Source organism: Hyla sarda, chromosome 1, assembly GCF_029499605.1.
Source record: "Hyla sarda isolate aHylSar1 chromosome 1, aHylSar1.hap1, whole genome shotgun sequence".
NCBI classification, from domain to species: domain Eukaryota; kingdom Metazoa; phylum Chordata; class Amphibia; order Anura; family Hylidae; genus Hyla; species Hyla sarda.
In genome coordinates, this window is record NC_079189.1 from 219,680,402 (window position 1) to 219,706,246 (window position 25,845).

Genomic DNA, 25,845 nt, shown 5'->3' on the forward strand with positions numbered 1-25,845 from the left:
TATATTGGAGGTTTCCGTCCTTACAACTCCCAGCTTATAAGCCGTCCGTAGTGCTCAGTGCAAACACAAATAGTCCTTCAATATATAATAGCAAATAGTAGGAAAACACGGCACTCGTGTATCGCTTCCAAAATGGGCTGTTTTATTCCATGTGCAGACACCTTCAGCCGATTACAAAGAGGGAGCGCTCCCTCTTTGTGATCAGCAGAAGGTGTCTGCACATGGAATAAAACAGCACATTTTGGAAGCGATACACGAGTGCTGTGTTTTCCTACTATTTCCTATTACTAATCTATAGAGACTGTTAAAGTCCAGATAAAAAAATCTTCTATTCCAGGGCTTTTAATGAGACTGATACCAAAAATTGGGACAATCCACCTTAGATAAATGTAGCCATAACTAAAGTCTTCAGAAAGGACTCTTTGCACTTTGAGGATTTGGAGGCTTTAAAGAAGGCTATGGTTAAGAAAGCAGAAAGTTTTTTTAAAAGAGCTTGAGAGACTGTGGGAGCTATTTTAAAACCTACTGCTGCAAGTACCTCGGTCATTACATCTATGCTGCTGTGGATAGATCAGCTGTCTACAGATTTACAGAAAAATGTCCCTAGGGAACCAATTTTGTCTTCTCTGCCAACTATTTAAAAGGCAGACGCTTTTTTAGCATATTCGTCTTCTGATGTCAGCCAGGTCGGCAGCCTAGACTAATTCGGCAAGGCGTGTTCTTTGGCTAAAAAATTGGGTAGGAGATAGTAGCTCAAAAAATAAATTGTGTTCCATACCATGTAAGGGGGAACTTTTATTTATATCTGTTCTGACTGATCTGTTAGAGAAAGCTGGGGACAAAAACGGTTTTCCAGTTATGCAGCCCCCTAGACAGAGACCGGCCCTTTTATTTTTGGGGAAGAGGAGGGGGTGTTGTCAGAACAAAAACAAGGATCAGTCCCATTAAATGGAATTTCTCCCATAGAGGAAGTGAGCTCATGTTCAACCAGCTTAGCTCCCAGTGACGGGATCTTATGAGTAGATGGCAGGCTAAAAGAATTCTTTCCAGAGTGGGAAAGGATTTTAGGAACTTCTTGGGTCTCACAAATAAAGTAGAGAAGATCACCACCTCAGTTAGAGAAATCATCAGATCTTCCCGGGTTTCAATTGGAAAAGGGATGTCCCTTCTAGGGCTCTTTACAGCAGCCATCTGTGCAGTTCCCTGGGCCCAGCTCCACTCCAGGGAGTTACAGTTAGAACTTCTGAGGGCTTGGGATGGTTCTCAGTCTGATCTAGACAGGCGTATTGAATTATCTCCTGTTGTTCTCTCCCCGTGTCTCGGGGTTTAGACTGGCAGTAATGTTGTTACTACGGATTCAGTGTCCTGGGAATGGGGGGCCCATATGGGATATGAATTTTCAGGGTTCCTGGGAAGAGGGTTTAGGTAAATGACAAAGAGTTGTTGGCAGTATACCGAGCTCTTGAGGTGGTCAGTCCTTCTATCCAGGGTTTAGATGTTAAGATTTTTTCTGATAATACCACCACTGGCCGACATAAATAGACAAGGAACCACGAGAAGCTCTTCTCTAATAATGTAATCATTTCAGGTTCTAACCTCCATAGAGACTCAGCTTAGATCAATCTCCGCTGAACATCTAAAAGGGAGCTCAACACCAGAGCAGACTTTCTGCGTTGTCATCCAGATGCTTGCAAGCTTCATGTGACGGCCTGGCTTTTGAGAGGTTAATCCTCCACTCTAAGGGCCTTTCAGATACTTTAATATCTACACTTCTGGGCATTAGGAAGACGGGGACTTCAAAAATTTATTTCAGAGTCTGGAAAAAATGTATCTCAATGCCAGATCCTTCTGCATTAGACTTTAATAAGCCTAACATTACCCCTATACTAGACTTTTAACAGAAGGGACTAGAAAAGGGGTTAAGAGCTGCCACTAGAAAGGTTCATGTTGCTACTTTAGGGGCCCTGTTAGTAGTCAAATTGCTGACCATCCCTGGATTGTGACTTTTTTTTTTTTTTTAGATTTGTTAACAGGTTACAGTTATCCAGTCTGCATGTTTCTCCAACAAGGGACCTCGTGCTGGTTCTTAATTCCTTAATTCTTAATTCTAACGGGAACCTTATGAGCCTCTGTCTTCCTTTTCCTCTTATTTAGTAAAAAAAATAAAAAAAATGGCCCCCTGGTAGCTGTCACATCAGCTAGAAGGGCAGGGGAGTTGGCAGCTTTATCCTCCAGAGATCTCTACACACAAATTTTAGATGATAGAATCATTCTAAGACCTGCTTTTCACATGTCTCAAGAGGTTGTACTGCCTTCTTTGTGCTCTAATCCGTCCACGGAGGGGCAAAAAGACTTTCATATGTCCGAAAATGTGTTCAGAGTACATTAATAGAACTAGTGATTTTAGAAAACCTGATTGTTTGTGCAGATAGCAGGTCCCAACAAGGGGGATAGCGCTAGAGGAGATTTCATTGCTGCATGGATCAGGCAGACTATTGTTGCATCTTGTTGTTCTGTAGGTTTGCCTCTTCCGTCTAACCTGAAGGCTCACTCCACTCAAGCAATTGCATCCTCATGGGCAGAAAAAAAGGGGTGCCTCTGCTCAAATATGTAGAGCGGCCACTTGGTCATCTCCACACGCATTCTTTTGCCACTATAGACTTAAAGTAGGTGATGTATCCTCTATACCTTTTGGTCGTAAAGTCCTATATGCAGTGGTCCCACCGTAATTCTTCTCTGGTATTCTCTCTGGTGGTGACTAGGTGAAAAGCCAGTAATTACTCGCCGGTAATTCTGTTTCCTCGTAGTCATGACAGCACCACGGCCTATTCCCACCCTTTCCCTGTATCTGTTCACAGGGATGTTGTAACAAAGTATTTATTTCATTGTGCATTAGACTTGTGCTGGCTAGTGATAAGTTTAAAATTATGATTACTTATTGCTTGCTAACCAGTTGGAAGATTCTTCTTAGGTATCAGTAATTCACTGATAGGAGGACTGTACTTCCTTTTGTGCTCTAGGTTTCCTGTCCCTAGGGGGAGGGGAAAATCTCTCTGGTGGTGCTGTCGTGACTATGAGGAAACAGAATTACCGGTGAGTAATTACCAGCTTTCTGCCTCTAGTGAGTGTAACGCGAGGCCTGCCGATGGAGTAAGAGCTTATTTCCCCAGTGAATTTTAGGTGACAGATGCTTGTAGCAGACTCTGCAGAAGATTTCCTGCAGTGTGAAATACACTGTGGATGGGGTACAAATGATCCTACTCATAAAGGTTAATTTGCGCAAAAAGAGAAAAAATAAATAAACCAGTACCTTTCAACTGAATGCAAAATATGTGGTGTTAACCTAGCTTTAGAGTGAAAAGTAGGATCCATGAGGATCCCTTTCGTAGCATAACGGAGCAAGAGGAACCTTTTGTACTTTTCACAAAAATGCAAGAACTTGGTGGGAATCTAGCTTTAGGGATCGTTGGTTGTGCAACTCATCCCCCACTGTTCAAAACTTATGACCTATCATGATTATAGAAATTGGCAACATATTACGTTATGCCTCCAATGTCCGTTCAGTTGGAGTGTAACCAATCAGGAGGGAAGTGGCAGTAGCCACGGTGATGGGAAGGAGTAGGCACAGCTTATCTTTTACCAGTCTGCCTTGTTAATAGCAATGGTTGCTCTCATTGCTGACCATTCCTAATCATATGCCACTAATGTCTGTAATGAAACATCCCTACTATACAACTGTAAAGCTGTTCATAACAATGATCTTCAAACTTGTTATTGATTTTAACTTAATAAAATTGTACCCCATATGTTGCCACCCGCTTATACCTGTTGTCATTGTAGCACAGTGATTTTTCCAGGACCATGCGATGGCAGTAGTCAAATGATTGAGTTGGTGGCACCTCATTCAAAGTGGTGTCACGGCTGTGGCTGCAATTTTTAATTCTGCAGTTAACTGCTAAGACAGCAAATAATTCAGAAGGAACCTAGAGATGTGATATGAAAAGTATTTTTTTTATTTTATTTTTTTTAAATGTGTAGTGTGGAGCTTAGTTCCTTATTTTTTTTTTTTTTTTAAAGACAAATGTAACACTTTGAACCATTAATGAAGACAAGCGCAGGTCTTAAACTTTTTTTTTATTTTGAGCCTCTTTCTGGCTTGTACCTGCACCCCACTAATCAGAAGTTCTATTTTAAAATTGTGCCCCCTCCATGTTGTGCAAATCCTATGTTTCATTATTTTCTACAATGCTGTAATTTTACTGGACCCCACAGTTAACCAAAAGTTGCGTTGGAGCCCCAGCCTATAGAACAGGCTAATATTTTTTTAAACCACTCTTGAAGACCATTAACATTATGGAATATTCAGTGTGCAGAAGGTGCAGCCAAAATGAATTTGTCAAGTCTGTCAACTGGAGCCATGTCTAGCAGTCAACGAGTTCTTATAATGCGCTGTCTCAATTGTCGGCAAAGCAGTCCATGAGGAATTGTGCCAAAAGAATAATCATCATTCTTTTGGCAAATTTCTGTGGTAGAAACTACAGAGTGAACAGGTCATCGGAAATCCCATTGAGTAAAAGGTTGTCTTCTTACAGCAAAGGTTTTTATTGGAATTTTGCGCCAAATTTCTGTAGAGTGAATAGGCCTTTAGGCATAATATAAGCGATGAAAGATAATATATTTGTCTAATAATTTGAAGAGAGATCTAGTAGTTGCCCATCCCAAAAATAAATGTTTGGAAGCCCAAAATAATGAATGGAATGCTTGCTGCGCATTGGAGACAACTTTCTACATTCTGAGATTGGTTTGGGTACCTGTAAATGCCAAGACATGCAATGGTCCCCTTGGCACCACATTCCCTTTTACAAAGTGCCTGGAAATGGTCCGGGTAGAGTCAGGAGTGTGTAATGAAGGTGCCTACTGTGTCTGGATGGTGCTCTTGTATGTCAGCGGTTCAAATGATCCTCTCTGCTCGTGGTCTGTCTGGGCCATCCAGAGCCTGTTTGCCATGTGTGCGTGTCCTCACATAATTACTGCACCCAACAGCCTAGATTGTGAGCAGTTTGTTAGGATGACAATCCTGTGTCAAATGATCCTATCTATTTTTCAAAACTGTTAACTGGATAAAATGTCTGTTTCAAAAAGGCATGTCTAGCAATTGATGATTTCTTAACCCCTTAAAGGGGTATTCCAGGATTTTATTTGACTATGCTACAGGGGCTGTAAAGTTAGTGTAGTCCATAATATAGTGTCTGTACCTGTGTGTGTGTGTGTGTGTGTGTGTGACAGCTTTCTCATAATTCTTCTGTGATTTTCACCCCAATATTTATTTTTAACAGCATACAAAATGACTGTCTCAGATTTTTCCCAGGTTGCAATGCAGCCTAGACCTGACTCACTAGTCAGCTGATGACAGGGAGCCTGTCTGCTTCAATGGGTGGAGGGATCGCTTGGTGGGAGAGAGATCAAACTGCAACTAATGCAACAGCTGTAGGCACCCTGATTGAAAACCACAGGTCTTTTGAATGGATGCAGCTCATTTATATTTCAATAAGTGGGGGGGGGGGCTGATGTGGGGGAGGGAGGAAAATGGAGTTATGAGATTTGAAGTAAAAAAAAAAAACAACTCAAAAACAGGAAATACCGATTCTCAAAAAGCTAGCCACAGTATTATGGTAATATCACAACATAGCCATTTAACCCCATGACAAGCGTGGGTCCTTTCTAAGCATGTCAATTACTGTCTGCCAGGTATGTACTAAAATCATCTTATGGTGGATAACCCCTTTAAGGACTGAGTTTTTTTTTTTTTTCCGTTTTTGTACTTTCGTTTTTTTCCCTTCTTACCTTTTTAAAAATCATTACCCTTTCAATTTTGCACCTACAGACCCATATGATGGCTTATTTTTTGCACTACCAATTGTACTTTGTAATGACCTCAATCATTATACCAAAAAATCTATGGCGAAACCAAAAAAAAGAAAAATATTTGTGGGACAAAATTGAAATAAAAACCCTGCTATTTTGTAACTTTTGGGGGCTTTTTTGGTAAAAATTAAACCTTTTTATCTTTATTCTGTAGGTCCATACGATTAAAATGATACCCTACTAATAGGTTTGATTATAGGTTTGATTTTGTATTACTTCTGATAAAAATCAAACTACATACGCAAAAGTTAATACATTTAAAAATGTCCTCTTCTGACCCCTATAACTTTTATTTTTTATTTTTTCCGCATACAAGGATGTATGAGGGCTAATTTTTTTGTGCTGTGATCTGAAGGTTTTTATCTGTACCATTTTTGTTTTCATGGGACTTTTTGATCTCCTCTTTTATTCATTTTTTTTTTTTGTGTGTAAAAAGTGACCAAAAATACGCAATTCTTTTACGTTTATTTCATTGACCATGCGGTTTAATTAACAATATATTTTTATAGTTCGGACATTTACGCACGCAGCAATACCACATATGTTTATATCTTTATTTACGTGTTTTTTTTTTTTTTTTAAACCCTTTAAGGTTGCAGGGTGTACCCGTACACCCCTGTTCCTGAGTCCTTAAGGACTCTGCGTACAGGTACGCCCTGCGTTTCTCCCGTCCCTGACGCTCGTCGGACCGGGATCCTTGCTGAAATCATTCACGTCAATTCAGACCGGAGATCTCGGGTCTCCGGTGACCCGGAAAATAAGGTGGATCGGGGCGGTCAAAGACAGCCCCGATTCCCTTGAAGGGATAGGATTGAGGTGGCAGGGGTGCCACCTCCTCATGTCACTGCTATTGGTTAGTCAGAAGCAACCGACCAATAGCAGATCGGGGGTGGGGGGGTTAAAGTTCGGTTCCCCTGCTCTGTCCACCCACCCACAGTAGTCCGGGCAGAGCAGGGAAAGTGTCCTGCAAGTGGCGCTGGAGGTCGCTTACCAGAGCGAGCAGCGGGCGATCCTCCTCTGCAAGCGGCGGCGATCCTGCAACTGAGTGGTGAGTTGTTGCCTAACAACATTTGGAGGACCACAGTTTGGAGATCACATGCAGTGGTCTCTAAACTGTAGCCCTCCAGATGTTGCAAAACTACAACTCCCAGCATGCGCGAACAGCAAACGGTTGTCTCGTCATACTGGGAGTTGTAGTTGCGTATCTCCAGCTGTTGCGTAACTACATCTCCCAGCATGCCCTTCGGCGATCAGTACATGCTGGGAGTTGTAGTTATGCAACATCTTGAGGCACACTGGTTGGAAAATACAGAGTTAGGTAACAGAACCTAACTCAAGGTTTTTCAACCAGTGTGCCTCCAGCTGTTGCAAAACTACATCTTCCAGCATGCACGGTCTGTCAGTGCATGCTGGGAGTTGTAAATTTGCAACAGCTGTAGGTTTGCCTCTTCCCCCCCCCCCCAATGTGAATGTACATTCACACGGATGGGGGTTTACAGTAAGTTTCCTGCTTAAAGTTTGAGCTGCGGCAAATTTTCTGCCGTGGCTCAAACTCCTAGTGGGAAACTCAATGTAAAACCCCGCCCATGTGAATGTACCCTAAAAACACTACACAAAATAGAAAATAAAACACTACATATACACATTCTTACTGCCCCCCCCCCCCCCCCAAAAGAAATGAAAAACTTCTCGTACGGCAGTGTTTCCAAAATGAAGCCTCCAGCTTTTGCAAAACAACTGCCACTGGTTGTCCTGGCATGTAGGGAGTCTAGCAACAGCTGGAGGCGTCCTGTTTTGGAATCACTGGCGTAAAATATTTTTGGTAGCAGAGGAAATTGTAAGGGCCTATTCACATGGCAGAATTTCCGCTCATCTGCCCCAATTCCGCTTCCGTTTTTGAGGATTATGTCCTGAATTGGTTCGGAATCCAAGCAGAAAGTCTGCAGAAGTGTGAATGGGAGCGTGGACTCCCATAGAAGTGTATTAAGCTTTCATTTGAGGAGGAATTCCGCTTGAGGGCCTAACACTTGCATCCGGGTCCGCCGCTATGCAAATTCCTAATTCAGGACTCAAATGCGCATGGCGCTCTCTCACTTTGGAGCCCTGTCTTATTTCAAGGAAACAGGTTTAGGGCCACACATGGGGGATTTCCGTACTCAGGAGCAATTGCGTTACACATTTTGGGGGCTTTTCTCCTTTTACCCCATATGAAAAGGAAAAGTTGGGGTGTACACCAGCCTGTTGGTGTAAAAAAAAAAAAAAAAAATTTCTGACCACTTGTAAAATGTGTTCAATGTGCTGCCCATTGTGTTGGATTGTCAATGCAACCCTCTTCTCCCACTCTTCACACACTGATAGCAACACCGCAGGAGAAATTCTAGCACAGGCTTCCAGTATCCGTAGTTTCAGGTACTGCACATCTTGTATCTTCACAGCATAGACAATTGCCTTCAGATGACACCAAAGATAAAAGTCTAAGGGGGTCAGATCGGGAGACCTTGGGGGCCATTCAACTGGCCCACGACGACCAATCCACTTTCCAGGAAACTGTTCATCTAGGAATGCTCGGACCTGACACCCATAATGTGGTGGTGCACCATCTTGCTGGAAAAACTCAGGGAACGTGCCAGCTTCAGTGCATAAAGAGGGAAATACATCATCATGTAGCAATTTTGCATATCCAGTGGCCTTGAGGTTTCCATTGATGAAGAATGGCCCCACTATCTTAGTACCCCATATACCACATTATACCATCAATTTTTGTGTTCCAACAGTCTTGGAGGGATCTATCCAATGTGGGTTAGTGTCAGACCAATAGCGGTGGTTTTGTTTGTTAACTTCACCATTCACAAAAGTTTTCCTCATCACTGAACAAAATCTTTTGCCCATTCTGCAGCACCTGAAACTACGGATACTGGAGTTTGTGCTAGCATTTCTCCTGCGGTGTTGCTATCAGTGTGTGAAGAGTGGGAGAAGAGGGTTGCATTGACAATCCAACACAATGGGCAGCACATTGAACACATTTTATAAGTGGTCAGAAACTTGTAAATAACTCATGAAAGAATAAAGGTACGTTAAAACAAAGCACATCATTGTTTTTCTTGTGACATTCCCAATAAGTTTGATGTGTCACATGACCCTCTTCCTATTGAAAAAAACAAAAGTTGGATTCAGAATGGCCGACTTCAAAATGGCCGCCATGGTCACCACCCATCTTGAAAAGTTTGCCCCTCACATATACCAATGTGCCACAAACAGGAAGTTAATATCACCAACCATTCCCATTTTATTAGGGTGTTTCCATATAAATGGCCCACCCTGTGTGTAAATGTATATATTTATATATTTTTTATTGTACACCCAATACTTAAGACTTAATTTGAATGCAGTTTATACAGTAGTGATGGGTATGTTATATTGCCCCCTCCTATTCTTTAATATTATCAGAGAGTATATAAAGGGGTACATCTTGGGCTGTGGTTGAACGGAAATTATAATTATTTTTTATATTATATAGTTATATAATATGGTGTGTGTGTGTGTAATATATATTGCACTGAAAGGGAAATTTTGGGCCGAAAATTTAGGCTGTGCTTGGCCGAAAACCGAAACCAAAAATGCATTGCCCGCCTACTTTCTTTCAATATAGTTTTTGTAAAATTGTATTATCAGAATTTTTTTAGTTACTGATGTACTTGAAAGGGGTGCGTGGTGGCTATAGAAGGTACTGGCGGAGCTTGCAGCCACAGCACTGCCACTCAACATACATTGACTGCAGGACACACTAGGGTACACACCGATCAGAGATGGGAGGAGGAATGTGATCATTTAAGATATGCTGGAGTGTTATAATACCATGTAACTATGCGGAATAATTGGGTATCATAATAATTAATTGTGTTGCATGGTTGAGATAGGAGTATATCCTGCATGTAATCCATTCATCTGAGATTACATGATGATATGCTCTGTTGTTAATGATAATATTGGATTATATCCCATATGTGAAATTATAAGGTGTGAGGTATCAGGAGTTGCGCAACAGTAACGGATCCTTTTTAGCACCTGTGCTATAATACAGTGTGTGTGTATGTATATAATATATATATATATATATATATATATATATATATATACACACACAAACAATCCGAGTCGACAAAGATGTCCCAAACAATTATAGTTCCAGAAAAAATATGCGGCACTCCAGCGATCCAAAGTACAAAAAATGAATTTTATTCACCCAATTGTGAAGCAACGTATCAACCTTCTCCATGAGGTCTTTCTCAAGCATGCTTGAGAAAGACCTAATTGAGAAGGTTGAAATGTTGCTTCACAATTGGGTGAATAAAATTCATTTTTGTGCCGCCCTATTTTTTTGTTATGGATATATATATATATATATATATATATATATATATATATATATATATATATATATTATATGCGTCTATGCACTGATGGCGAGCTAATGCAATTTTAATCATTTTTGATACCAGATATGTTCGTTGTACACTTTTTTATTTTTTATTTATATTTTTGATAATTATTGGGAGACCTAACTAGGGATCGACCGATATAGTTTTTTTTAGGGCCGATACCGATAATCGGTGGAGGTTAGGGCCGATAGCCGATAACTTATACCGATATTCCGGTATAAGTTATCGGCTATTAATCCACTCGCGACACTGCTGCAGATCATAGCGGGCGCTTTAAATCAATGAACTGCAGTGGCTTTTGCGGTGCCATAGACTGCCGCCGCCACCCGCTTCTCTCCCCCTGCCTGTCCGGGGGTCCTCCTGAGTCCTATCACCGCGACCACTCCCCACCACCGCTCTGCGTCGCACCCCCCACCGCACCCCCCACTGCACTGCCCCGACCCCACTGCCTCCCCCATCCCCGGTTTTATAATTACCTGTTCCCGGGGTCCACTCTACATCTGGCTCCGTTGGCGTCCACCTGAGCTGACACTGTGCGCACTGACGGTGACGTAGCGTCACGTCACTCGTCATTGCGCACAGCGTAACGCAGACGCAGCAGGAGCCAGAAGTAGCGTGGACCTCGGGAACAGGTAATTATAAAACCGGGGATGGGGGAGGCAATGGGGCGGTGGAGGGGTGGTCGCGGTGCGGTGGGGGCGGTGCAGGGGGGGGGGCAAGGCATTATCGATACCGATAATGGGCAAAATGGTGATTATCGGCCGATATCGGCCAAACCGATAATCTGTCGATCCCTAGACCTAACTTCACCTTTATTCTACATATCGGTGATCTTACACACCTTTCTGGTTGCTATGGGCAACTACTCCATTTTTCCTCAGCAAGTTTTGATAAATCTCCCCCTCCGGTCAAACACCTACTTTATCTCCCAGACGGGACCCCCGCATTGCTGCGCTGGGCACTGGCTAATGTATGTAGCGTCGACCTCAGAGAGGTACGCCCCCTCCATACAGCTCTATGGGAGAGGCACAAATGCTGCATCACCACCTCTACCATAGAGATACATGGAGAGGGCGTGTCGGTCTGCTCGGGAGAGCCGCTGCAGACAGTTCAGATCCCCCCCCCCACAATCAGACACTTATCCCCTATCCTTTCGCCACATATTTCCTTTAAGTGAACAAAAATCAGCAATTCTGGCCGTTGGTATTTTATTTTTTATTTTTTTTACATTTGCGGCATTGACCGTGCAGTTTTATTAACGTTATATTTTAATAGTTCGGACATTTTATGCACGCAGCGTTATCAAATATGTTTATTTTTTAAAAAGGGGGGTGTAAGAGGGTGATTTAAACTTTTATTTAGGGGAGGGGGCTTTTTTTTCTTTGATTGAATTTTTATTTTTACAATATTTTTTTGTCCCCATAGGGCAGTGTTTTACAGTGTGCCTCCAGTTTTTGCTGAACTACAACTCCCAGCATGCCCAGACAGCGAAGGACACACACAGATGTACTTTTTTTTTTTTTTTTTTTTTTACTTCTAGACACTGATAAAGAGGAGCCTATAGCACAGCACTGATCAGTGTTATAGGCAGACCATTACTGCAGGCTACTAAGGCCTGCATTATTGGAGTGCCGATCACACAGGACTGACAAAGGTAGGGAACCTCCACCTGTCCTCTCAGCTGATGGGGACCCCGCGGGTGTGCTGATCAGCTCCACTGAGCTACCACAGACTGTTTTTGGCATTTTAGACGCCGCAATCAAAGTCTAAAGGTTTAATGCCAGGCATCACATGGGTTATGTCCGGCATTAGCCAGTATGAAGCGAGCTGAGCTTGCTTCATACGCCCGCCGCACGGCTGCGCCGTATACACATGGTGGTCAGCTGTCTAAGGGTTAAGTCAAGTCCTCCCAGTGCTCGGCACTGCTGGGAAGAGTGACCGTGGGCCCGTAACGGAGGGCCTGGACCACGCCGCACAAGACTGGGGGGAGGACCTGGACCATGCCACATAAGATGGGGGATATGGATCAAGGAATGCAGACTGCCGCGTTCCCGCACAGGGAGGATAAGGCAGTGTAGCATCGGTGTGAGGTGTAGTAGTGCTGTTCTGCACCTCACACCGGAGAGTGTAAGTTGAAAGCCACAGTCGTATTTTAGGCCATGCCCACCAACATTATCGGCAGGAAATTCCCTTAGCTGAAAAGGCCGAAAAGGGCATTTTCGGCCGATAACTTTTGGTTGCCGAAATTTTGGTGCATCCCTAAGAAAGATATATAGCACCCTTGGTTCCAGGGCACTTTACTTCTGATAATGATAACAGTACATAACACTAACGTAGGAACATTGGTCATTACACAGATTAACTTGCAGACTGACATAGTGATGGGTGTCTGTTACCTGACCCCACCCCCACACAGTAAACAAATGCTTCATCTGCTTGAGGGAAGGGCAGCACGAATCCTTGTCGGATCATTCGTGTGGCCCTTTGCTGCAGTCAGCTGCCAGCTGCACATTCCTTATTACAGTTAGAGATATGTAGCTGATAGTCAATGATTTTTTATTTATTTTTTTGACTGAAATTATCATTGATTAATTCTCATTTTTTTCTTGGGTATTGTTTGGTTCTGGGTTTCATTTGCATATTATTTACAGTATGTAGATAGAATATGCTCAGTATATTGCCATGTAGCATTGATGTTGGTAACAGGAGTAAGATTGTATCTTCTCCGAAAAGTTCTCATTTTCATTTAATTTGTGAAGTCTTAATCTTTAAATGGTTGTATGTTTTTACTCCTAGTGGGCCACTGTAAGAATTCAAAAAGGTTTTGAAGAACAAAAAAAACTTCGAATGGTTGCATCAAATGGTAAGCATTGAAACGTCCTTGCTGATTATATGCCAATACTGAATGTGCTTGGATGCTTTTTATTTTTTTTTTTTTTATTTTTTGTTTGTTTTTTGGGAGGAAAAAAAAAATCTCTTTTAAAGGAGTAGTCCAGTCCTGAAAAACGTATTACCCAATCCAATGGATAGGGGATAAGTTTCAGATCACGAGGGGTCTGACTGCTGGGCCCCCCTGCGTATTGCGGGGGCGTTTTAGCCCCCTTCCCTAGGGCTGCCGGGGCCCCGTACTGGAGATCGCTGGGGTCCCAGCAATCTGAAATTTATCCCCTATACTTAGGATAAGGGATAGGTTTTTCAAGACTAGACTACTCCTTTAATCTTCCACAACAGCCCAAGCTGAATGAGGATCGTGTGTAGGCAGCCTGTTCCTATATAGTTGACTCTATATTATATTATATATTATATATGAAATTATGTAGGGTTTTATGTATTTCACTTTATTACAGTGCACAGTCACGTGTTTTATCCATAGATTGTGTCCTCCGGTTCAGGGTCAGTTATATTGCATGCTGCCTGTTGGTGCATGTGAATCCATAGGACAGAGTTCATTGCAATACAAATATCCAAGCTTGTCTCTCCTTCTCTAATGGGGAGGAGGAACAATGTGATGTATATTGTCATTTTCATTTTTATTTCCTCGATGTACATAATTTAGTATTGCCAGTATTGTCATTATTAGATCATTTAGACTTGAAAAGATCTTTATTGAAATTGTTGTAATTTACCCTACTTAAATTTAATTTTTCTTCTTTTTATAATTTAAAATGTGACTGATCACACTCAGGCGGCAAGAGACTTGCCCATGACCACAGCAGATTTGGGTACAGATTTGCCTGAAATCACATGCAAGTTTATAGGACTTCTGGCAAATCTATATCCTGATCGCTGTAGTCTTGGGCTACAAAGTTGCTGGGAGGTTCAGACAGAGTTGGGCTTAAAATCCTAAATTGATTAAGGCCAGCTCAAACCCCTCTGCGTAGACATACACTTAAAAAAATGTTGGTTTATTGCAGCTGCCACTAGATGATCATGGCATGCTAATAAATTGTACATAGAACTGAATAACACAGTATGCAGTAAGCTCTTATGTGCCCTCTTGTGATGCCTGCAGGTAGCCAGCATGTTATTTTGCACACACATGTCTATACTAAGGACTTTGAGGCATCATATAAAAAAAAATATTCTGACCAATGTTAGATGTATTAGTGGAATCCCCATCTCAAGAAGTTATTCACTATCCATGGGATAGGTTATACCAACCTGCTGGTGGTAGTCAAACTGCTAGGACTCCCAACAATTCATAGAACCGGGAGAAAAAATGTCCTTAGAATGGAGTGCACCACACATGTGTGGGCCGCACTCCTATTTTTAATCTATGGGGCTTCTGAGCATTGCCAAGCTCCGACCTTCCAATTTTTGGAAACCCCTTAAAGATTGAATGGCATGCTGGCTGTGCATATGCAGTGTGCTTTGCTCATTCTGGTAGACTTGTCACCTCCATTCACCTGAATGAAGAGGCAGCCAGGGTTCTCCGGTGCTTAAACATCTTATCCCCTATCCAAAGGATAGGGGATAAGATGCCTGATCGTGGGAGTCCCGTAGCTGTGGACGCCCGTGATCATGCACGCGACACCCCGTTTATAATCAGTCCCCGGAGCGTATTCGCTCCGGGTCTGGTTACGGGCGACTACAGGGCAGGCGGCGTGCGACGTCACGCTCCGCCCCTCAATGCAAGCCTACGGGAGGGGGCGTGATAGCTATCACGCCCCCTCCCGTAGGCTTGCATTGCGGGGCGGAGCGTGATGTCGCACGCCGACACAGGCATGACGTCACACGCCGCCCGCCCTGTAGTTGCCCGTAATCTGACCTGGAGCGAACACGCTCCGGGGACTGATTATAAACTGGTTGCCGTGTGCATGATCACGGGCGTCCCCAGCTGCGGGACCCCCACGATCAGGCATCTTATCTCCTAGATGTTTAAGCACCGGAGAATACCTTTAAGGATAGTAGAAAAATTCTTGGGATGTGAAGACGCTCAGCGGTGTTTGGGAAGGAGTACTGGCTTTGCATATGCATTGTGCTCTGTTTGTTCTGAGGGACGTTTCACCTTGACTCTCATGATTCGTGGGGCTTCAAGCTTGTAATGAATAGTGGATAACTTTGTGGTATGGAAATACCACTTTAAAGGGGTACTCCAGTGGAATTTTTTAAATTTTTTTTTTTAAATCAACTGGTGCCAAAAAGTTAAACAGGATACGTTTGCTATGGGGATTTGCTCCTGCTATGGACAGTTCTTGACATGGACAGAGGTGTTAGCAATACTCACTGTGGTCAGACAGAAAAGAAATTGAAAAAGAAAAGAACTTCCTCTGGAGCATACAGCAGCTGATTAGTACTGGAATGATTAAGATTTTTAAATAGAAGTAATTTTACAAATCTTTTTAACTTTCTGGCACCAGTTGATTTTAAAGAAAATTGTTTTCCACTGGAGTACCCATTTTAACTTTAGAACGCGCTCAGAACTAAAGACATGGTGACACGTGGAAATTTTCTTTAGGAATTTGGTTAATACTACAAAGCTGAAGGTGTAATTGCTTTCAGGCTATGTCTCTCTCTTCTCTGCTATCGGCAGCGATTCAGATTACACAGGTACTTTGCTCAGGGCAGAACTGACATTGAATGAAGAGCAGGAGAATGCATTAATTTGCTTAAAAGCTGCAGAAACTTTTTGAATGCACATATTTATTATTGCAATGTATTGTTCCAATATTTTCCCATATATCTTTATTGAAAAATCTTGTATAATGATCTAATTGCTTCTCAGCATAATTTCAAAAACTAACAGGTTGTTAGTATATACGTTTTGATCAAAAAGTACAAAGCCCACTCGCCACATCAAGGCCACCTATTTAGAGTGGGTCCCTAACGTCCCTAGCATAGTTTCCTATATTGCTAACAATACCTGTTTTTCTTGCATTTTTTTTGCTTTTGGATGTTGAAATTTTTAGCGCTAGGAGAAATAACTTGATGCAATTTGTTTATTATTTATTGTGTTTTACTACCAGTAGTAATTCTTATTTAATTTAATTTTTTTGTTTACTTTACTTTCTTGTATGCTTATGCTGTACTAGTGATTCTGGGGGAGATTCATTTAACCCCTTAAGGACAAAGGACGTACAGGTATGTCCTGAGTCCTTTCCCTTTCTATAACGCGGGGCCAGAGGCAGAGGCAGCCCATTTATGTGCATCACCTTGGTACTTTAAAGTGGTTATCCAGTGAGCTTTTTTTATTCTGTCCAGGCCGCCAATAAAAATCTCAAACTTTAAATGGGCACTGTCAGATACAAAAATTTTTTTATGTTTTTCATCTTTGAAAAACGTTAACCTTTCTAATATACTTCAAAAATGTTATTTCTTTTTTTTTTTTTATAGAAATCATGACTTATAAAATCATGATTTTGACCAAACTAAAGCACAGTTTAAAGTGACGGTGGGCTAGCACTCCTCTGTCAAGACAGGAGAGAGGACAGAGGAGTCCTGTCAGACAAGGAGAGAGGACAGAGGAGTCCTGTCAGACAAGGAGAGAGGACAGAGGAGTCCTGTCAGACAAGGAGAGAGGACAGAGGAGTGCTAGCCCACCCTCACTTACTGGACTTTGTCCATGCCTGTGCTTCAGCTTGTACAAAGCCATGATTTTATAAGCCATGATTTCTATAAAAAGGATATAACATTTCCTTATGAAGTTTAATGTTTTCCAAGATGTACAACATATGAAAAGTTTCTTAATCAGAAAGTGCCTATTTAACTTACCTTCTGTTGCTCCCCTGGTGCACAAACCTGTATTTTTTACATTAACATGTATTTTTTTTTTTTTATTTTTTTTTTACAACATTTGTGATATCCCAGTACAGGACATGGTCCTGTACTACCCTTAGGCCCTGTCGGGTTGAGTCCCAGTGACCTGGGGGCTCCCCTGCAAGGTCTCCCCTGTTTGTTTTATAAAGGTGTGTGTCACTTTAATGCCTAGACAGGATCCCCATGTATAGGTAGTATAGAGGACCTGCGGGAGGTCTCAAGGACCTGTGTAAGTCTGTCATATGTTAAAGGGGTACTCCGCCCCTAGACATCTTATCCTCTATCCAAAGGATAGGGGATAAGATATCAGTACGCCACAGCCCCGCTGCTGGGAAGCCCCGGGGATCCCCGCTGCGGCACTGCGCTATCATTACAGCACAGAGCGAGTTCGCTCTGCACGTAATGACGTGCAGTACAGGGGCCGGATCATCGTTACGTCACGGCTCCGCCCCTCGTGATGTCACGTCCCGCCCCTTTCAATACAAGTCTATGGGAGGGGGCGTGGCGGTCGTCACGCCCCCTGCCATAGACTTGCATTAAGGGGACGGGCCGTGATGTCACGAGGGGCGGAGCCATGTCACACAGCTCCGTCCCCTGTATCGCCCGTCATTACGTACAGAGCGAACTCGCTCTGTGCTGTAATGATAGTGCAGTGCCGCAGCAGGGATCCTGGGGCTCCCCAACAGCGGGACCGCAGCCTACTGACATCTTATCCCCTATCCTTTGGATAGGGGATAAGATGTCTAGGGGCGGAGTACCCCTTTAAGTTATGCATTCACATGATTTGTGGTCACATGTTCTCCCAGAGAGCACCAGCTTAACCTATGACCCGCAGCTTGACCAATGGTTTTAGTCCAGCCCCCCACTATATAAAGAGGCGACCATTACAATGCTCGCTCTTCCTTTACTGAGAACCAGTCAGTACAGATGTCTCAGTGCAAGTGAGCAGCATCTGGAAGATCCCAAAAGCTACAGTCATTCCAGTAAGTCTCAAGTCTATGTCTGCTATCACTAGTAGTAGTAAAGTCCTGCACATAGTAAAGTCAAGTCTAATTTCAAGTCAAGTTAACTACAAGTATATTGGTCCAGCACTCTGCGATGTCCTCTGGGTCCTGGCCACATCTCTGGGAATTCTGGCATTAGCTGTGAAGATAATTACACCTGTCTTCTACTCAGTAAAGCCTCCGTTAACTGGTTGTCGACTCTCATTTCACTTCTAGCAATTGGGATACCGGAGAATCTGGGCGTGTGGTGTTCCGGAACCCGAAAACCACACTGGTGTCACGAACACTAGGGGTTAATACCATCCAGCCCCCGGGGTTAATACCATCTGATCCCACCACTCACTGCTACACCCGTGGACCCACCATTTCACCATTGTGGTCAACCACACATTAAACTTTATTAAAGGGTACCTCTCATCAAATAAACTTTTGATATATTTTAGATTAATGAATGTTGAATAACTTTCCAATAGCATGTTAATGAAAAATATGCTTCTTTCTATTGTATTTTTCCCGATCAGTCCTGTCATCAAGCATTTCTGACTCATGCTGGAGTCCTAAACACTCAGAGCTGCCAGCCTGCTTTGTTCACAGCCAAACAGGCTGTGAACAAAGCAGGCTGGGAGCTCTGAGGGTTCTCCTTTGTGAACAAAGCAGACTGGCAGCTCGTAGTGTTTAGGACTCCAGCATGAGTCTGAAATGCTTGCTGGTAGGGAGACCCCTAGTGGTAATTTCTTCAAAGTGGAAAATTAAATAGAAAGATGCATATTTTTTAATAACATGCAATTGTAAAGTTATTCTGTATACATTAATCTATAATATATCAAAAGTTTTTTGATGAGAGGTACCCTTTAAACTTTTTTTTATTTATTTTTTAAATATTTTTAGCCTTTTTACAAGGCTTCCATCTGCAATGATGACTGAATGACATTCTGCAAGTGCATCGTGTGTGTATAGTTACTGGAAGTGGAAATCTAGCCATCTCGATCCCACGGTCACAATTATCCGTGCCATCTAGGGGGCTAAACAGTCAGGAGTTATCATCGATCCTAGTTGTTGATGGTGGTTGTCAGCTGTTAATAGCAGCCAGCACATGCTGTGTGGGGAACTAGCTAGTGTGCATGCTAAGTCCATATGATTGCTGTAATGTGGTGAATGTTAAGACTGGATTGTTATGAATTTTGAATAACTGGTTTGTACTAAATCATGTTTCTCTTTTTATAATCTTTTAAATTGTCATGTATTAACAAATCTTATTTGTACTAAAGTTTTATTAAACCATATTGTATACCACCACCTGCATGACTCCTGCAGTTTAAACAGATTGTTCCACAGTTCTAGATGTTACACAGCAGGGCACATTGCTGTTGTGCTGTTCACTGGCCTACACACAGAAGCAGCAGATTTCCTTTGTTTCGAACAGATGGGAATACGTGGGAGAGAAATACATTTTAAAAGTATTTGGCATGGATAGAAGAAAATCCTGCTGCATTTGGCAGTAATCCATAGTCCGTAGTTTAGGGTGCAGCAGCGCATTGTAACTTGGTGTAGTTGGCACTTAAGAAATAAAGGCAGATATGTTGCACACGACTTTTAGTATTGTTGCCATCATGTGAGACTCTTTGAACTCTGTCCTTCAGTTTACATGCATCAAGGGCGTCTGTATTTCATGTCTAATTCCATTAGGCAGCATGCCATGGCTATTCTTTCATAAACTTGAATAAACAAATATGAATAAGAAATGTGTGTATTTAAGAAAGCTATAAAAATGACAAAACTTTTATACTGTCAAAATTCAGCAGCAATATTTCTTGAGTTCAACAAAGAGACAGGGAAAGGCTGCTAGAAATCTATATCAATTAGCCCTGGCATTGAAGGACTTGTCCAGATAAATATATTTGTTTTAAGGCAAGTTTGGGGTAAATAAATCCTCTAATACAAACCTACCGATGCCCTGAATGTACTGATTCTGCTTGTGTGTCAATACGTAGAAAATGCCTGCTCACCCAATTTCTTGAGACGTAAGCAGTAAGTGCACAGCAGAGGGGCTGGGCACTGATGGAGTATCAGCATTTAGGAAGTGCCAGTATTGTTTGTTTGAGTTATTTATTCATTCATTAATTTATATTTCTTCCTACCATGAGCATTTTTAAATACAAAAATCCAGACAATCCCTTTAAAACCACCAACCTGGTTTTGTGTCCCCCTCGTACTGCCAACAATGTTCTGATCATCGAGGAATAGACTCACTCTGATGATCTGTGATATTGCACATCCTCATCGTTCAGAGCTCCATTAGCTAATTCCGATAAAATTATGTAAAAAAAAAAAACTCATGTCAGGTTTTTTTCTCTGCTACATCTTGCAAAATAACGGCCCTCAAACGGAAATCTTGTCAAACCCCATTTAAAGTAAATGGAGCCTGTCTGGATCAGTTGATGTCAGTTGTGACCACCTCTGTCCCAGCTCCATTATCGGCTGTTGTAACAGAGCTCCCTACCGGATATCCACAATGCTCATGTGAACATAGCATTAAATGAATAATCCAGTCCTGAAAAACTTATCCCCTAGCCTTGGGGCTAAATGGCTAGGTTGTGAGATAACCATAACGCTGTGGCTATTTTTTTGTGAACTGGGTATTTCCTGTTGGAAATCCCTCTGTCAAACTTGAAGTCTCATAATACCTTGTTTGTAAGTGTTAGTGCACTATTTTTCCCTTCCACACAGCAGCCACCCCACCTATTTAAACACAAATGATTTGCATTCCATTCAAAAGGCCAGTGTTTTCTAACCAAAGTGCCTCCAGCTGACCTCTCTTCCCAACTAGTGGTCGCTCTAACCATTAAAGCAGGACAGGCTCCCTTTTACACCTGACTAATGATGTCTTGTCTGTACGCACTGCAACCTGGGAAAACCCGAGACCTGAATAATTTTGAATGCTGTTAAAAATAAATATTGCGGCAAAAATCACAGAATTGCAAGACCACTTCATACACAGGTACAGACACTATATATTATGAACTACACTAACTTTACAGCCCCTGTAGCATAGTAAAAAAGAAAAAAAAATGGAATACCCCTTTAAGAATAGAATTAACTATTTTAGGAGATTTCCGTTCTGAAACATGCAGGATTCCTTGCTGGTTCAATGTTTATCTAAAACTTGCTCTCGTGACTTGCATTTTTGTTAGTTTTCTGTATACCTGCTAACAGTATATTATGTCAAAAGCTGTACAACCTGTTTCATCAATTATAAGAGCTCAGCCAAGTGTCTGACAACACGTGTGCCGACTGTCTCTAGTGACATCAGGGCCACCTTCATAAATATCGAGGCCTGCTACAGGCAAATAAGGGCCTCAACACTGTGTCTTATGTCTATAACCTTCATTTTATTGGACATCTGTGGAGGGTTGTTATACTACTTCTACTTCCATTAAGCAGAAGAAACAGAATACCAATTTGGTTGGTCCTTGTGCATTTACGTGAAAAAAAAAAAATTCCATGCTAGATCATTGCGTACCCAATATAGCCTTTCTGCTTGATCAGTTAAACTTTGTAGGGGGATGATGGTAGTAGGCACCTAGGGGGAGATTTATCAAAACGTGTGGAGAGGCAAAGTTGCCCAGTTGCCCATAGCAACCAATCAGATCGCTTCTTTCATTCTAAACAAGGCCTGTGAAAAATGAAAGAAGCAATCTGATTGGTTGCTGTGGGCAACTGGTCAACTTTGCCTCTCCACAGGTTTTGATAAATCTCCCCCCTAGTGAGTGGCAACCACACGTGATATTGGGCCTTATGTTTGCTTTAGCCCCTGACAATGACCTTCATGAAACAAGTCTGAGAATCTTTCTATATTTAGGGGGCGCTGCAGGGTAAAGGCTTCAGTTTAGTTCAGTTGTGGCTGGGCTCCATCCTGTTGGTATTATAATATTTGATTGTTTGTCACCTTAGATTGGCCTTAATTCACATTGATTTGATACCTATCAATATTTTCCCCCATCCCAACTAATGCTTTCCTTTTTTCTGGCTGACTAAACATTTGGTTTTATTATCCTCCTGGACTGAAATTATATTAATGAATTAATTAATTCATTAATGGTTCTAAAACTACTCCACTCAACTTTTAATGTTTTCCAAAAATAGAAATTTTCCTGAAGAAAACCAAACTTTATTTTTCTTTGTAAAAAAACAAACGATAGTTTTTTTTTTTATAACAAAAAAAATAAAAAATAATACTCCCTTTTATGCTTTTTCTCCACATAGGCATCATACAGAGGGATGACTCGCCAATGGAGGCAGAAGTTGGAGGCCTGAGGCAAAGTAGGAGCCAATGCTTACAGCGGGGTGATTTTGAGTTGTCAGATGTGTTTTACTTTTCCAAAAAAGGTTTTGAAACTATTGTAGAAGATGAGATCACCCAGAGATTCTCCTCAGAAGAGCTCATATCGTGGAATCTTCTGACAAGGACAAACTACAACTTCCAGTATCTCAGTGTCCGCGTGACGCTTATTTGGGTGCTTGGTGTTTTTGTACGTTACTGCATTCTTTTACCTTTACGGTAAGAAGTTATTTACCATAACTATGTAACCTAAAATACAGAGTTCTATTCTGTGTATGGTTTTTTTTTCTTCTTTTTGCTAGGTCTTGTCCACCATAAACAGGGGATCAAAGGAACCTACTTTTTTTTCCCATATTGCCATAAATAAGGACTGTGAATTTACCAATATTTAATTCGCAATTGAGTTTAATTCTGTGTCATGATAAAATTATCTTTATGGGCCATCAATTGTTTGTATCAGCACGTTCGCATGTCTAGACATTACTTTGCACATGGAGGGACCTACAATTTACTGTATTTCACAGCTAAAATCCTTTACTCAGCATAATATATTGATCTGTGTATTTACTATTATAACCATTCACAGTTTTTACATTTAGCAATTTTTTCAGACATGGATAATGTACACCTTGATATTAATAAAATTACCATTTTTATGATCATATAACATTTATTCAGGTGACTTCTAATATTCCTAATAATAAATCTCCGCTTCTGCAGAACCTTTTTTGAAGAGAGCTAAAGGTCCTTGTTGACAAATAACTTGATATAAAAAAGTGTTGGCTCAGCTACCATATGTTAACCCCTTCTCGACCCATGATGTCTGTTAATGTACATTAGCATACATTAACATCACCAACCAGGTGAGGGAGTACGGCATGTGCTCCATTTGCAGCTGACATCAGCCATCCTGATCACTCTTATGCTGGTCATTTAGTCGTTTAAATGCTGTGATCAATAGTGATCACAGCATGTAACCTGTTTTTTTTATTACATTGCATTACACTGATCTGTATAAGCAATTGAACTATTGCTTAAAGGGGTACTCCACTGGAAAACGTTTTTCTTTAAATCAACTGGTGCCAGAAAATGTAACAGATTTGTAAATTACTTCTATTTAAAAATCTTAATCCTTCCAGTACTTATCAGCCGCTATTTGCTCCACAAGAAGTTATTTTCTTTTTGGATTTCCTTTCTGTCTGACCACAAGTGCTCTCTGCTGACACCTCTGTCCATGCCAGGAACTATCCGGAGCAGGATAGGTTTGCTATGGGGATTTTCTCCTACTCTGGACAGTTCCTTAAATCAACAGAGGGGTCAGCAGAGAGCACTGGGTCAGAGAGAAAGGAAATTCAAAAAGAAGAACTTCCTCTGTAGTATACAGCAGCTGATAAGTACTAGAAGGCTTAAGATTTTTAAATAAAAGTAATTTACAAATCCGTTTAACTTTCTGGCACCTGTTGAATTAAAGAAAAATCTTTTCCAGCGGAGCACCCCTTTAACAAGATCCCTAGAGGGGCAAAAAAAAAAGTGTTTAAAGACCAAATGTAAAAATATTTTTAAAAATATTTTTTTTAAAAGCCCATAAACCAGCTTTAGTTGTCAAAACCGTAAATAGTATAATACTCTGGGTGGTATAATAAAAAAATGTGGGTCTTAGGAAGTGAGGAGGAAAAAATGTCATTAACCCCTTCCTGACCCTCAAATTTATATTTTTGAATGAGAGGTTAAGCTGAGCTGTGATTGGTTGTTATGGGCAAATCAGACACCCTCTTTTGTCTCATGCAGATTGGTAAATCGGGTCCTTTTTATTGTAACTCAAATTTCACTATATAAAATCAATATTTTCCAAACGGTGGACCTCCAGGTGTTACATAACTACAACTCCCAGCATGCCACTAGTTTTGTGACAGCTAGAGGACCAGAGTTTGGAGACCACTGCTCTAAGATATGTTAATACTGAGATTTTTATGTGGATTATGCGTCAAATTTAGCATCTGCATTGTAGTTTTTAATACACTTTTTTTTCCCACTGCAGATTTAAAATCTGTGTTGGGGAAAGGAAAGGAGTGAACCTGTGTGGAAACCATGATAGGTAGACGCACAAATTAGCCTCCATTCACTGGAGCTAATCTGCAGCAAAGGCAGAATTTTGAAGGTCTGCTGCTGAAAGAAATATGTATTGTGTGAACATACGATACATCTTAACCACAGTTGGCTGAACTTACCAACTGTGGCGGGACCAGCTGACTGTCTGATGTGTATTTATGCCTCCCAACTGTCCCCAGACAGATGATGTCCAGGGAAAGAAGGGTTGGACATGTTGGATTTCATAAGCGATAAGTGCCATCAGAGGTGTCTGGCAGTGGCTACCCCTTCTCTCTCCATGGAGAACAGACAAACTTTTAGCTGACTTGAATGTTCATGTGTATGGAGAGACCAGGAGAGATGGCTGTGGGCTAGACAAATGATTGGCTGACAGGTATTAACCTCTAAAGGACCTCGGGCGTACTTTTACACTCTAGTCCAGCTCCTGTTGTATGAAGCTTCATACCTGGCGGTCCCCGGTTGCTATGGGCAGCCAGGACCCACGGCTAGTGCCTGCATTGACTATCAAGCTGATGCCTGGCATTAACCCTTTAGACCCCGGGATCAAAGTTCATTGCAGCGTCTAAAACAGGAAAAAACTATCTTCAATAGCTAAGAGGAGCTGATCGAGACCTCCGCAGCAAAATCGAGAGGTTCTGAGCTGCTGAGAGGATGGTGGGAGGACCCTTACCTGCCTCCTCGCTGTCCGATCGGTGCTCCTATGCTCCAGTCAGCCATAGCAATAAAATTTGCAATACATCTGTGAACAAACAGCAACATATATTGACATGCTGCAAAATAAAAAATCCTTATTAAAGGTCAATTGGGAAAATTTATCAAAACCTGTACATTGGAAAAGTTTGCCAGTTGCCCATAGCAACCAGTCAGATCTCTTCTTTTTATTTTTCCGATTCCTTTTTAAAAATGAAAGACAATCTGGTTGCTATGGGCAACGTTTTCTCTACACAGCTCTTGATAAATATAATTTTTTACATGGCTGATATTGTAATTCACTTCAAATTTTCCATTAACAAATTCTCATGGGATGGCAACAACAAAAATTAGCATGGGACAAAAATCACTCAAAAAAATAATCACAGAAAAAGGCCACAGTTAATGGTACAAGGGCATTCCCACTATGATGCAGATTAGCCAAATGCTATATAAGGGGAGGTTGCACAGGTGCAAAATACTGATGAACAACCACTCACACGCCTATTAAAGTATTATAGATGCACACAGATAAGGCATACACAGGGTGCCGGTAACATAGCATGTAGTGCACCATGCTGGC

At 41.6% G+C, this 25,845-nt stretch overlaps 1 protein-coding gene across 5 annotated transcripts in view; it reads left to right on the forward strand.

Moving 5' to 3' along the window:
• Positions 1 to 25,845, forward strand: part of GPAT3 (glycerol-3-phosphate acyltransferase 3) — a 125,483-nt gene that overhangs the window by 66,165 nt on the left and 33,473 nt on the right. For 4 of the 5 annotated variants that reach the window (XM_056568779.1, XM_056568778.1, XM_056568777.1 and 1 more), the window contains 2 exons: positions 13,161 to 13,227; positions 22,388 to 22,682. In XM_056568779.1, the coding sequence (XP_056424754.1) occupies positions 13,212 to 13,227; positions 22,388 to 22,682 (311 nt within the window). In that variant the 5' untranslated portion in view covers positions 13,161 to 13,211. Of the gene's footprint in view, positions 1 to 13,160; positions 13,228 to 21,906; positions 21,997 to 22,387; positions 22,683 to 25,845 lie in introns of those variants that run through there. The other variant, XM_056568780.1, reaches the window with a different exon arrangement.